Source organism: Zonotrichia leucophrys, chromosome 2, assembly GCF_028769735.1.
Source record: "Zonotrichia leucophrys gambelii isolate GWCS_2022_RI chromosome 2, RI_Zleu_2.0, whole genome shotgun sequence".
NCBI classification, from domain to species: Eukaryota; Metazoa; Chordata; class Aves; order Passeriformes; family Passerellidae; genus Zonotrichia; species Zonotrichia leucophrys.
The window spans coordinates 19,317,393-19,332,015 of NC_088171.1; the positions used below are offsets into that span (position 1 = coordinate 19,317,393).

A 14,623-nucleotide genomic window follows, 5' to 3' on the forward strand; every position below is an offset into this window, starting at 1 on the left:
GCTTAGGTGAATGAATTCAGGTGCAGATAAGATTGGCATCTGGGATTTTTTTTTCTTAAATTGCAAACCCTATTTTTTAAAATTTAGTTCATTAATATTTTTCAGATGAGTGAATGTCTCTTTTCTTAAAAAGATTCCCAGAGTGAGTTATTAACCAGGCCTGGTTTCGAGAGAGACGAAACAGATGGGGTGTGCCGAGGAGTCTGCCCGTGCCAGAGAAAAGTGATTTAATGCTGATAATTTGTACTGTTCGACCATTAAGTTTCCATCTCATTTCTCATCTAGCGTCCCAGGTGAAACATTGCACATTCATTTAAGCTAGGGAAGAACGAAAGGTTCGGGGACAACACCTTAAAAATCGGGTTGATACTGAGAGCAGGGTGGAGCGATTTTAGGGTACAGTGGGTTGCAGGAATCACACACGCCCTTAAGGAGTTAATGAAGACAGAAAATCGAAACACGATTTAGGGCGCGGGGGGGCCTCGCGGGCACCGCTGGCCCCGCAGGCACCGGCGCTCCACGGCCAAGGCGGCAGCCGCGAGGGACCGGAGCCCTTCCCGTATGTGTTCCTGTGTCCCCGTCCCCGTATCCCTGTCCCCGTGTGTCCCTCTGTCCCCGTGTCCGTCCCCGCTGTTGGCGGCGGGACGGGGGAAGGGCGGGGCGGGGCGTCCGCGCGCACAGGGCTCGCGCCAGGAGCCGCTCGCGCCCTTCCCCCTCCGGCCTCTCCATTGCGCGAGCGCCGGCGGTTGCCGGGGCTAGTGACGTCACGAGCCGCGGAGGCGGCGATTGGCCGGGCGGGGAGCGCCCCCCCCTCACCCCTCCCCCGCCGTGGGACCGCCGCTGCCGGGGCCGGGCCGGGCCTCGCGCGTCCCCTCAGAGCGGAGCGGCCGCCGCGGCGAGCGCGGCCTCCCCGGAGCCCCCCGGGCACGTCCCGACTCTGCCCGCGGTCCGGTGCCGCCACCGCAGGCGGGGGTTATGGCCCGCCTGCGGCCCACCCCGCGCCCTCGGCTGCTGCCGCTCCTGGCGCTGCTGGCGCTGCTTGCGCCCCGCGCCCGCGCCTGGGACAGCGGCGACCTGGAGCTCTTCGACCTGGTGGAGGAGGTGCCGCGGAACTTCTACGACTTCCTGGGGGTGCAGCAGGTGAGCGAGGGACCGAGCCCGCCCGCCGCCCCCTGCCCTAGCCCGTTCCCCGTTCCCGCCGCTCACCGGTGCCCCTGAGCCCAGCGCAGCTGCCCGGCTGCCCCGCCGGCCCTCGGCCCTCGCCTGGCGCTGTCACCCTGCTCTGCCCTGGCCCCCGGGCAACGCGCCTGTCCCTTGCCAGCCTCCCCCCTCCCGCTGCGGGGCCCTGCTCTGCTTCAGGTACTGCTCTGCTGCTTCTCCTTCCTGCCCCACCAGAAATCAGTCACCCTCTCCCACACCTTTGTGTGCTCCCACTGCCTGTTGCTTTTCTGAACGTATCTCATTTTCTCCAAATGCATCTACAGCCAGACAAAAGTAGCTTCTGGGGTTTTCACACTTCCCATTCATGTCATCGGCATGGCAGTTTCTCACCTTTTCCTCCTGCATAGCTGCTGTATCCTTATCTTAAGATCGTGCATCACCGTGTGTTGCGGCTCCTATTTTCTCTCACCCGTGCCATGTGGTAGACTGTGACCCTTTGCTGTGTTAATGGCTTGTAGATGGTTATATTTGTTTACTTTCCATGTACCTTGGTTATTGGTTTTCACCTCTCTCTGATAAGTAACACCTAACATTCGAATTTATTATGCACCTTCAGTTAATTTTTCATGCCAGTGTGGTCAAGACAGGAACTCCTGTTAGGAACACTTTTATCCCGTGGTTTGTGTGTACATCTTGGATGTGGTTGCTGGTTTCATTGCTGCTTGGCATCTTCAGCTTGTATCACTTCTCTGGGCTCCCTTGTGATGCCCTTTCTTTTCTCTAGATGCTCTGCTCTATGTGTGACTCTACTCAGTGTCTCTACATGCACCTTCACCACTTTTTTTACTTTCTTCCAATCAGTGTTTTTTTCCTCAATAATGAAATACACAATTCTTTATATGCTGCTACTTTACCCAGAATCTCTAAAAGACATTTTGGCCTTTCTCTGTCTCCTAGTGCATTCTGTACCCCTAATAACTTCTCTCTCCAGTGCTGTATTCTGGGGATTGATCCTATTTAAATGGCTTCCCTGCCAACTTTGACGTTTATTCTGATGTAGTTCTTGTAGGTTTTGAGAGTAAAGACTGTATTTTCAGGTGCATTTCACTAAGGCTGTGTCTAAAAAGAGAGGGAAGATGTCTGCAATGTATAAGTGTCCAGTTTTGGGAACTACTGGCTGTGGTTGCTGTGACTCTGTTTCATCTTTCTTTCCTTGAGTCCTCCTTAAGCACCCAGTGTTAAATGCTGTGGAATGCCATCAACTATACAACCCAGCAACACTGCTATTCATGTTTCATTTTCAAGACCCTAAAAATCTACGTGTTAATTCTCAAAGAAAATTTTAGTGTTGGATAATGTAGGTATGCAAAACTTAGTTTCTGTTAGTGATGTTCAGGTCTGATATGCAACTCTTTGTTAACATCTTCCACAGTCCTTTCTTCTAGGGCCAAATCTCTACCTTGCCGTGTATGTTTAGCAAAATGTTAATTTTAACAAGCAAATATTCTTCTAGTTCACATTTTTACTCCTAATCATAATGGCAAACTTGTATCACTTGCAGTGTGGGAGCGAGGAAAAAGTTGGTGGGAGTGCAACACAAATGAAACAGAGTTTTTTGGGGTTTTTTTGTTTAAAGTGTACTTTTCTTTAAAGAGGTAACTCATATTGTCATTATAGCCAAGACTGGAAATGTACACATGCAGCAAAGTAAACCTGTGAGTGGAATAATGGAGTATGCAGTGTTGGGAGTTGAGCTTCTACAGGAATCTGTAAGATTGGAAAATGCCGTGTGGAATTACAGGTTCTGTCACACCTTTGTGTCCTTTGTTCCTGCTGCTTGCTTCTCCAGCTCTGTGTCTGAAACTTCCCACAGGATCCTGGTGTCATCCTGGAGGGATGTTGTCCTGCAGTGCCTCTCTGGCAGCTGCTGCTGTGCAGGTTACCTTAGAGAAGGGTAATGGGTCCTGTGACAGGACCAAGGGAGGTGCACAAATCTCAGGTGTGCTGTAGCCTACCCTGGCTGTCTCAACACTAAGCTGTCTTTTACCATAATGTCTCAATCTGATGCTTGCACATTTCTTCAGGTCTTCTGCTATTTTTTAATACTATGGTTTCATGGAGCTTATTTGTTTTGTATGTCATTATTGTGTTAGTTGGGATGCTTTTGACTGTAGTGCTGTAATTTCACTTTTTGTAGTTCTGGTACTAGAGGTTTCCTCCCCTGAGTTCAGGTGGTTTTTCTGTCAGCAAGAGTTGACTCTGTGTGTGTGACAATAGCCTTTATGGCCACACCTTTGAACTCTTCAATTATCTTTGATTCATCAAGGCTTGCTTTTCCTGCCACCCATTCCTATTTCATTGCCTTTTGTCATGTCCTTATAATCTCTTCTTCCTTCATGAACTTCTGGGGGAGGGGGTACTTCTGCATCTGAGATGTGGATGCTCAACTGTGTTTGTTAGCAGTAGTGTATCAGGGCTGCCAGATTTCTTCCAAACATGTCATCTTGTGTTTTGAAAAAATATAGGGAATGACTCTAATGCTTCCTTAAGGCATTAAAGCTGCTTAGGTTTTGATGGGAGAATTGTGGCACTGATGGTTGAACTCACACATGATGTCAGAAGCTGATGCTGACCTCAAGTGAGAGATGCAGAAGGTGTTGTGGGAAGTGCTGTAGCTCTCAAACATGCTTTGGTGAAGGCTCTCTGTGTGGATTTTTTCACTCAAATTGGAGAGAAATGATTAGGGTTTTGTTGCTGTTCTGTGCTTGCAGGAATGTGGGGTTTGTATTTTGTCATTTTAAGGGCCTTGTGGAAGCCTCTTGGCACTCTCAGGTAACTCATCCAGCTCTGGTAAGATGTTAAGTTTGAGCTGCTGTAGTTTTCTGGTATCAATGGCAAGGATAGAGGGTGATCTGAACAAAGTGATTGTTGAGGTTCTGAATGTGGAATGACAAAGTAAGATTGTGACTGTCTTGGCTGTTAAATAACTGACCTTTGTTCCTGATTTCAAAGAGGGATGGCTGAGCAATCTGCAAGTGCTCATGGAATGGTTGAGGTTGGAGGGTCCCTTCTTGTCCAACCCCCAAGTGTTAGGGGTGAGCACCTAGATTAAGAAGTATCTGATTTTTATACAAGGACACAATCTATCTATTTGGCTTTTTTTCAGACCTAATAGTACCATAGCATGAGGAGGTCTTGCACTGTTATGTTGTTACTATTGCTGTTCTGACCAACGTTGGAATTGCTCTACTTTCCCTTTCTTTGGTGGTTCTTAAATTGATGATGTAACTGACTTAAATGATTAATATAAAACATTGCTGGGTTCAAGAAGTTTGAGCAGAATGGGGATGTAATTTTTGGCTTGAGAAAAGGTTTCATTTCCCTGTCCCCCAAGTGGTTACTGAAGAAAATAGAATCATAACCTCTTGACAAATCTGATGTAATAATAATTTCATTAATCACTTCAATATAGCCAGTTTAAAACCAACAAAGGAATCAGGACCAAATAGTATTCATCTAAAAACTCAGTTGAAGCAGCAGAATTAAAGCAGAGGCTATGCAGACTCAGTATTATGATGACCAGTTATTTGAGAATGAGAACATAGAAATGTGATGTTAACATCTTGGAAAAATTCCAGGAAGATCTGAGGAGCTACAAGCTTGTATGGTGGACAAATAATTGGGTCAAGTTAATGTTACAGTTCTTACAGCTTTTAATAGTTGACCCCTTCATGAATATGATATGCTTTGGATAAATCAACTTTACATCAGTTGAACCTGTGGCTCTTCTTCCCAAAATATGCTTTTGATTATAACTTGTTAATATGGCTTCAAGGGAATTATTTGTTCCTCTACTTTTTTTGACTTGCAGCCAGGAAGGCACTACAAGCCTCTGAATGTCTTTTGAAATTTGTGATACAGTTCTTGGATACAAAGGATCTGATAAAAAATGTTTTATGTCACTTGTTTGTGAAGATGTATTAGAATGCATGAGCTGTTCTGCTGGAATTGAGCTGTGTGTTGTGTGTCAGGACAAGGAGGGTCTGCATTAGGCTTTGGCTGCCACTGGTGATCACGTGAGGGAAGGGGTGGGGTGGGGGTTCTGCCAGCCCTGTGCATTGCAGGGAAACAAACACTGAGCGCTCTTTGGGGTACTGGAAGGGGCCTGGGAGCTCAGGTGCTTCAGGGAGAGGTAACAGGTAGGACTTGCTGGCCTGCATGGTGGATAAGTATGTAACCTGAAAAATGTTGAGAGGGATATTTTCTTCAGTATTGGCTTATGCCTTTCTTGTGGCACGTGAGCTGCCTATTGAACCAGGCTCTAATGTGTTTGTGTGCCTGTACTGTAGAGAGCTAAGTGTATTTATATCCACTGCAAGATGGTGGCTTTGGTAGATGCTGCTGCAGCATGAAGTCAGAACTGTGTGTACAGAGCCTGATTTTGGTCTGAAGCCTGTGAGACACTGGTATGTAAGCAACTCCAAGAAAGTGCATGAGGTGAAAACCAAGGAGTTGGATATCTATGGCTGTGGGAAACCACAACCTCTCCAGATGAGCTGGATGTGTTGGGCTAACAGGCTGCTTTCAAGAATGCTGGAACAGATGAGCTGTTGTGTACTGTGTCAGGTAGCAGGGTCCGACAGGGTTGTGTCTGTAGTTTGCAATGTTTGCTGCTGTGGAACTGATGGCTGTACTGTTTGCATTTTGGGCTTTTTTTTTTTTTTTCTTGTTGAACTAACTCCAGGCTGGCTGCATAGACTCAATGCCTGTTTGTGTTGAAACATGCTGTTTGCACTCTTGATTTCCCACCTTGTGGTTCAGTTCTCTCTGAAAGGAATCCTGTTCATCCACTCCAGGACTGCTTCATGATATGCAGTCAGTAGGTACAATAAAGCACTTTGATTTACACGTGCACTCCTGGGCTGCACGAAAAGTGTGAGGTAGCTGCACCTTAAAGACTATAGTTTCTAGTAAATTGCTGACATTGAATTGCACCTCTTGGCATTGCTGTGTAAGAAAAGGAAAGAACACCACAGCAAACTGTGTGGCTTTTATGGTATTATCGAGTGTTACTGGAGATGGAAGAAAACTCTCAGTAAGATTTCTACGTGGTCTGTTTTATGCAAATGCATTGACTGAGGCATGCAATGCATACATTACCACAGTTCAAAAGTTGTGAATTTGTATGTTATATAAATAAAGTTCTTGGACATATATTCAGTAACCTATTTTTCAGAAATAATGGTGATCTTGGAAGTTGTCAGTGTTGTTTTGTCTGGTCCTGCTGTAGTTCTGGCTTTGAATGGGTTATTGTCCAGAAAAAAAATCTACATTAAACTATTTTTCTTAGAGAACTTCTGAGGAACTTTGAGTTCATAGATTGGTCCCTTTGAGTGGGAAGAAACAGCTCTCTCTCCTGTGTGTCTGTCCAAGGAATACTCTTAAGTCCTCCCCAAGAACAGCCTACCTGTACCCATGCAGTTCTGTCTTTTTTGGCAGGCAAGGTCACAGAACTAGAGCAAGGAAGAAGGGAAATAAGGAGGGGTAGCCCAGAAACTCAGCAGTCTGTTTGCTCTTCCCAATGACAAGCTGGATTGCTCTCCACAGACATATTTTGGTTGCTCTTCTACCACTCAGACTGTTCTCCTCCCTGCTGCTCTCTGAGGTTAGAGTATGTGGGTGCAGTGTTACTAAAATCATGGAGTGTGCATCATCTGCAAACGATTTAGCAAAAATCCAGCAGTTCAGTCTTCTGAGCTTTGGAAGTATTTGATCAAGTAAGACAAAACTTCACTTGCATGTGATTATACTGTCACTTCTTCAGATGATTTTGTCAAAACTATGAGCTGTAAGCTATTCTTGCTTTGTTTTGTAAGATTATTTTATCTTGCATGACAAATAGGATATTGCTGTGACCTTCAAAAGTGTGCTGTGAAATGACATGGAGCCATGTAGCACCTTGGTGCCTCACTCATTTCTGACAAAGAAAAGTTTTTCAGCTAGTGATTAAACATCATGTCTAATGGTCTCAGCCTGTTCTGAGGTTGCTTTCTGCTTCTTGTTCAAAGTATGTGTTAAGGAGATCTAAATTGGAAGGCATGAGATTGAAACACACTTTCAATTGCAACATCAGAATTCTCAGTTAGATGAAATCTTTCCAAGTTTCCAAAAATAATAACTTCCATAATACACAACTGGGTGATAGTAGTAGCAGACCTCTATTTGAATATTGAGGGATTCTAGAAATTCCTGAAATTGTATTTCTTTTAAGCCCATGAATGTGCTGTCAGCATTGAGGCAGTAATAGTCCATTGCACTGGTTCAAGCAAAAATATAATCAGAAAATCCAGTTTTGTCTCTGGTGGCTTTAGCTGTAATGTCAGTTCATTCCATAAAAGTAATTGTGTGGTTTTTCTTAGTATGTTACTGGGACATAGCTTTGCATCCCTTTATGGTTAAAATCTTCCTTTCTGAATATGTTACTTGTAAGTTATACATAGAACTGAGATTTTCAGCAGCTCTGGAAACTCTGCTTGTCCCAGAAGATGTAAATTATTAAGGTTGTGTGAAGTCATCATTGATATTATTCACTTGGATCCTGTAGAACAAAGTTGTTTCGATTTTGAGTAGTTTAATGGCTTCTAAGAGTCACCATAGAGAAGTGCTAGTGATAACTGCAGCATTTGTAACTGGGGATGGTGCAGGGTACAGGTTTCTTTGTGTTTTGGGATTTCTTTTAAATTGCTGAATTTAGAGGTAAACTGCTGGTAATGTATTCTGTTCTGTAAATGCCCTGCCCTTATCTTTTTGTTCAGTGTTGTTGCATATAAAAGTGATTGAAACATCTAGACATGTAAAGCTTGTATTTTCCATAAAAATGGGCTTTTTGCATTGTTGTCTATTAAATTTCTACTTGGATGTTGTCCAAGAATTTTTTTTCTTTCATTGTTGTCTCCTTTTTTCAAGACGCAAATGTGCTTTGGAATCTACCAGTTTAAGTAGTTTTAAAGACACCTACTCTTAACTTTTCCTGACAATTCATTCATGAAGTACTCTCCTGATTTCTTTCAGGTTATCTTTTTCTTCTTTCTTGCTGTTTAGAAGAATATACAGCAGTAGGAAATTGTTATGTTTGGGAACCCAAGGGAGCTGACAGTATTCAAAGCGCAGTAAAAAGGATAAAACAAGCAGTCTTGGTTTGGTTTGGGGTTTTTTTCTGTCTGTAGCAGCAATAATGTTTCAGCTCTTTCTCTCTATACTTCTTGTTTCACTAATCCTTTAAGGATGTATCCATTATAGTTTGATCTTCACATTGCAGAAGTAAAAAATGTTTTTGGTTGGTTTTTTTTTCCCCCAAGTAGTTCTGCGTTTGAGCTGTAATTCATTGAAGGGATTGACCAATTCTTAGTGTAGGAGAGTGGGTAACCTGTGCTGGAGGCCTTTGGTGCTTGCAAAAGGCTCTGCATTTTATGGTGGCTCAAAATTCATCTCCTTTGCTGAAGTTCTAGGTATGTGCCCATGGTGGGATCTGACACAGCTACATAATTGGTCTAACATGGAATTTTGTAAACAACTTCCCAGTGGGCCTTTTACTGCTTGACTGCTGTGGGTTGATGTGGATATGATGACTTTAGTCATCATATTTGTCTGTAAAGCTGTGTAAAAAAAAAGAAATCATAGAGGCAGGCCTAATTTCATTCTGTTGAATGATAAAGCTTTTATGCTCCATCTACAGTCATTTTACAATTAAGATTAACATGGTTTTCTAATCAGATCTAGAGAAAACTGTAGCTTCAAGGGAGATATTTGGAGGTATCTGTGGTGCTATTTTAACTTTAAGTATGTGGTAAAATTTAAAAAATAAAATGAGAATTCAGCATATAAGATGTTCCTTAATTGGTTTGGTGCTTCTCGTGCTCTCAGCAGAGCCGGTAACAAAGAGTCTGTGGTGCTGTTGTGCAGCTGGGCCGGTGAGAATGAGAGCCTAAGTGATAACAGAGGGGTTTATTTTGTCTCTAAGAATGGGTCTGATACACATTAATTTCCTCCTTTTATTCATTTTAATATCTGAAATGTTTTGGTTTTCCACAGAATCCTAGTGGGCTAACAAAATTCATGCAGCATATGAAAATCTGCAGGTTTGCTTTTGATTTGCTTCTTAGTCTTTGTGCTTTTGCTTAGCTAGCTGCTGTGCAGGTTAGAAATTGGCTTCTCTTTTAGTTTTTTTCCCTTGCAGTGTAAAATTGTTGGGTTTCTCTAAATTACAAGATTTGGGGATTCTGGGTTTCTTTTGTATATTGTTTGTACGTCAGTCTTGTTTGGATGTTACTGACTCTGTATAAAAGTGATTTGTAAACAGTCTCACATAGGTGATGATGTGTTGTACACGTGGTACATGTTACAGCCATGCAAACAGTAACAGTTTAAAGCAGGATTCTGTAGTCCTGGCCTCCCATCTGAGGCTTTGCTTAAGTGCAGGTTTCCTAAATGACCTGGTTGCAGGCCTTGCAAACTATTCTTACTGATGTCAAATGCGGGGTGAGAGGTGAAGAAAGTTCATATGCAATCTCTGATAGATGGGAAATTCATCCTTATCAGTGTTAATCTGGAAAATTTGTGGAAGAAACCAGACAATGCATAGGAGCTGTTGAAATAAAATTGCTTGCTAATCCTTGTATGACTGAAGAGAGAAGGAAGAACTAGAGGGGTCTTTCCACATGGGCTGTAATTCTGAAGTGCTGCTGTCTCCAGTACTGGGAAGTACTCGTTGAAGGAAGCATTCAGTGCTGATGAGGACATGAGAAAGCTGTGAAATGGCCTTACTGCACTGATTTGGGTTGAATAGCTTCTCCTTTAAGGGACAATGATTGTTTAGACCTACCCATAAAACTATTGCAAATGATTTTTTTAGTGTGATTGATCAATGCTTTACTACATTTTATTTATTTAGCCTAAATTGGTTTTATCAAATTGATCAGTTTTAATTCAGTTTTATCAAACTGATTTAGGCTAGCTTTTGTATTCAGTAATCACCATTTCAAACTTAGTGATTTCTGTAGTGTTCTTCTGTGGGATATAAATGCTGTGATGGGAGGATGAGAGTTGGTATGCCATTTAACTTTGTGGCAGTCTAAGTCATATTATGAATTGATTTACTGGATGTTGTGTCTAGCAATGGCTGCTAAAATGTTATACTACAAAAAAGTCTGTAAAATTTAATCCTACATGGAAGCCTCTTCCCATTTCCTATTAAGATTTATTAAAAATCTTATTCAATTCATGCATTTCTTTCAATTGATTAAAAACTTGAAATAGGTGTGTTTTCCAGTCTGAGTCTACCTATCTATTGAATAAAATGTATTTCTTCTGTCAAGATATAACTTGTGTGGCTTGTAGTTTCTGTTCTACTTCAGAATTTTCTATTTCTTCTTTAGAAGCCTTTCCACACTCCAAGCTAAGTCAGCAGCCTTCAAAACAAAGCAAAAAATTCAAATGTTGGCTTGTGTCTGTTGAGAATGGAGTTTTCATAGTTGAAGTACAGATTGAGGTGATCAGCCAGTCAGTTGTTTTTTGCAGCTTACGATGGTGAAAGAACAAACTTCTTCTGTGTATAAATTGTGTACTGTATTTGAAAATTAATTGTAGCTGCCTTATATTTATTCTCACTTACATGGTACAGAGTTCCCATGCTGGAGGGCACCATTACTTCATGTAGTAAATATTTTTGGTCTTTGCGTTTTCTGTTTGAGTAATACTAGGTGTTTAATTAGAAAGTAGTTGTGTAAGTTTTTTGTTTTGTTTTAAAGGAAAACTAGTTGTTAAACTAGTTGTCTGCTAGAGAGATAGACTTAATCTATTTCTGACTTAAGAATTTCACCAATCATGATGAGTTTGGCCTTTCATACACTTAACCTCTCTTACCTACCAACAGATATGATCTGTAGGCACCTTAATTTTCTGGAGGAGATGCAGAGCTCTGTTTAGTGACCTTAGATTAAAGGACAATAGCTGCTGTATCAGTTAAAAAATAATGTGATTTTTGGTGCACTTGAGAGTACTAAACAGCCTTGCCTTATCTGGCAGTAGTCTGGAATTGTCTTGGGCATTGCACCCTGATGGTCAGTGAGGGCCTGCTCCCATCCCACAGTACGGGTTTTGTCTCCCGTTAGGGCATCCCTCCATGCCAGCCACAAGCTCCTTGGATACCTTGAAGGAATGCTGTCAATGTACTGTCTGGTTTCTACTCTTGTTTCTTATTTTTTATGCACTTCTGTATTATCCTTGCACTTCTTTCTTTAATAAAAGCAATGAAACCAGTGGCAATAGATGGTGTCACTGGGGAGCACATGTGAGCATAACCATGTTTTGCAGTGCATTTGCCCCCTGTACCTTTCAGCTGCCACAGGTTTTGATTAACAATGTTCAGAGGTGCATTCCTGGTGGTACCTTTCAGTCTGGTGCTGTACAGTGGATTTGTAGGACTGTCAGCAGTGTCTTGGATCACTTACTGATTTATACTTGCCAGCTGCAAGCTCTGCTCTGTGTAGGAAAGGTGTAGTTTAAGGCAGCAGTCTTAGCTACACTGAATCTTATCTCTCTTTTTTGCTAGATCACTTGGTTTGGTATTCCCTTGCTTGTGTACCTACCCAAAACATCTGGCATCACTGCATGCTTGGCTCTTGAGGTTGTCTTTGAAAATGCTGAATGAAGCCAGTGCCAGCACCAACTCCCCAGCAGGAGACCTTTCAGCTGCCTTTTCTCTGCCCTGAAGACTGGCCACTAGACCTTGCTTTTTGTACCCTGTTCATTAATTTTCTTTTTGTAAGACTTTTTCCTCCCATCTTGTGTTAAGTCACTTTAATAGCCTTTGGTATGGAACCTTGTCAAAAGCTTTTTCAAAATTGTCAGGTCCCTGGTGGCATTTTTGCAGCACTGGCTTATCTTCCTCACATGCAGGTGTGCAGTTTTTTATATACATTTATTTCAGCAGCCTCAGGTGATAGCTATGGTCCTGACTTACCAGCATGTGGTTTGCCTGTTTGGGTAATATGTCTAATATATATTTCAAGTTGAATTCTCTTCTTTTGACCTGCAAGGAACACAGTTGATGTGAGAATCCCCTGAACACCTCCAACAGAGAAGATTCATTAAGTGAATTATGAAATTACTTGTCTGTAGCTTTGTTCATAAATGAAACTTTTCATAGTTTTGTCATCAAGCGGTCTCTAACATCTTGGTTTTGATTACATCTGAAGAAATAAAGGGTTTTTGAAAATAAATTAAATTGACACTCTAGTTTGCTTGGACAAATACAGAAGTCCTCAGTAACATGCTGGAAAGAAATAGCAACACATTTTCTTAGCTATGCATTCCATGAATTCTAATGGAACTGGCACAGAAATCCACCACGTTGCTGTTGTGGTTATTTATTGTTGGAAGGAAGAAGAGCTGCTGTTGTGCCATTTTTCCTGTTTGATTAACTGCCCCACATGAATGATTGAGCACATTTTCATAGGAACCCAGGCTTTTAACGGAGATACCCATAGGGAGTTCAGGAACATATCATCTGCTTCTGGTCTCTTTGCTTTGGTTACTGGTTTCAGCTCTGTAGCATCAGTCATGGACAGTAATTCCCATTTCAGGCAGCAAGACAGAGGGTTTGGGCTTGTGTTACTGCTCGAGTTCAGACTTGAGCAGAGTTGGTTTGTGTCCTGTCATCCCTCCCTCCTTTTTGACTCGCTGTTCCTTTAATCATAGTAAATCTGTGGATTTATTATTTCTGCAGCAAAGTTCTTACTGTGATGTATTTAAGTATATTGTTTTGGGAACAATAAGAATATTTTAATCCAGTTATTGTAATTCTTATGGTACCACTTACTTGCTATGTCTTCACTTATTCCTACTGGTTTAAGCAAGCTTTTGTTATTGCATAAATCACAGTGAAAACTTCAATTTTATGTTTTCTACCGGGTTTTGGCATTGTGAAGAGAAACATGACAGGGTTTTATGAAATACCCTCACTTCCAGAAGTTTTTAAAAGGTAGAGACTTGCTGAAATAACTTTTGCAGCAGGGAACTTGTTTGAAATAGAGGTGCTTTAATTGAACATACTAAAGCTAAAAGTTGTGTCAGATAAAGGGTGTTGAATTTCAAGTTTTCCGTACAGTTCTTTATTATGTCCCTGAACAATAAACAGATCAACTCTATGTAGAAGAATAAGAAAATTGATTATACAATAAAGTCATAGTTCTAGGTCCTATTTAAAGGAATTAAACCCTGTCTCTAATCCTGTGTGTTGCTTCCATGCTGTGCATGCACCTTGACTATCATCAAGAAATGAGAATTTAGGGTAGACTGTGCTGTTTGCCAGCATCTGCATGTCTGATGTGGTACATGGAGAAGTCAAATTTGAGAACACAAGGAAACAGTATCTAGAAAAGAGTGTGGGGTAATGAAAGATGAAATCAGACTGCTTTCTGGGAACAGTGGTTTTGTAGGTGCAATGTACTGGGCGCAGAGTTTAGATGGAGGTTTTGTAGCAGAGGTGTAGGTGGTAAATATTTCCTGTTTTAAGTTCCATTTGGGATTGTCTCTCTAGGCTGCAGTTTGTTTTAGAGTGACAGCAAATTGCAATATATAGTTTGCTTTATGTTGATTTTTAGGTAAAACTGTAATATTTAATTCTCTCAGTCTCTGAAGATGTATGTTTGAGTGGGCTGTTTTTACATCCAAAATGTTTAGGTAATACTATATTCTCCAATAAAAATGGATAGAGTTGGAGAGAAATCCATTTGAATTGAAAATCATGCCCTAACAATAAAGTACTTTAATTTTGATGTTATATTTCCTATTTTAAATCCTGTTTTAAAGTTTTCTGCACAAAACTTTTGTCAGCATTCATTTCATAATACCTGAAGCCTAAAAAGTAAGTTGGGACACGTTTAAAAAGTGCTCTTGCATAGGTTGGCATTGTGCATTGCAGAATGTTGACTTCCCTTGTAAATGTATTTGTGAAAATAAACACTGCTTAACATTGAATATGGATATCCACGTTTGCTTTCTAAGAAAAATTCTTTCATTTGTCTTCTGTGTGTTTGACTTCTTCAAAGTTCAGATTTTTAACACAAAAATATTTTTTTTTGGAAAGGAAAATATGACTGGTATTTAGACAACTGTTAGCAGGTGCATATCTCCCTAAATTTCTGACCAAAAGGAAGCAGAAGGCTGTAAAATGTGTCTTCACTTCTGGAATATGTAAGATGCATTCCTGTAGCTTCTGGGGTCTTTTCTAACAGATTAACTCAAAGACACTGTCATTGAATTAATGGTATCCCATTATTATCAGGGTATTGGTTATCCTGTCTGCTGCCATGAGATATGAGAGCCTTACATGACAGCTGCTTAGACGTGATTGGATTGATACTATGGCCAGGAAAGGCAGTACTGGACGAGGTTGCTTTCT

The 14,623-nt window shown here is 41.6% G+C and overlaps 1 protein-coding gene across 2 annotated transcripts in view; it reads left to right on the forward strand.

Annotated features, from left to right (window-relative positions):
- The first annotated feature begins 647 nt into the window (after nt 1–647).
- DNAJC1 (DnaJ heat shock protein family (Hsp40) member C1) overlaps nt 648–14,623 on the forward strand; it is a 107,648-nt gene continuing 93,672 nt past the window's right edge. The window contains exon 1 of one of the 2 annotated variants that reach the window (XM_064704137.1): nt 648–1,140. In XM_064704137.1, the coding sequence (XP_064560207.1) occupies nt 976–1,140 (165 nt within the window). In that variant the 5' untranslated portion in view covers nt 648–975. The remainder of the gene's footprint in view (nt 1,141–14,623) is intronic. The other variant, XM_064704136.1, reaches the window with a different exon arrangement.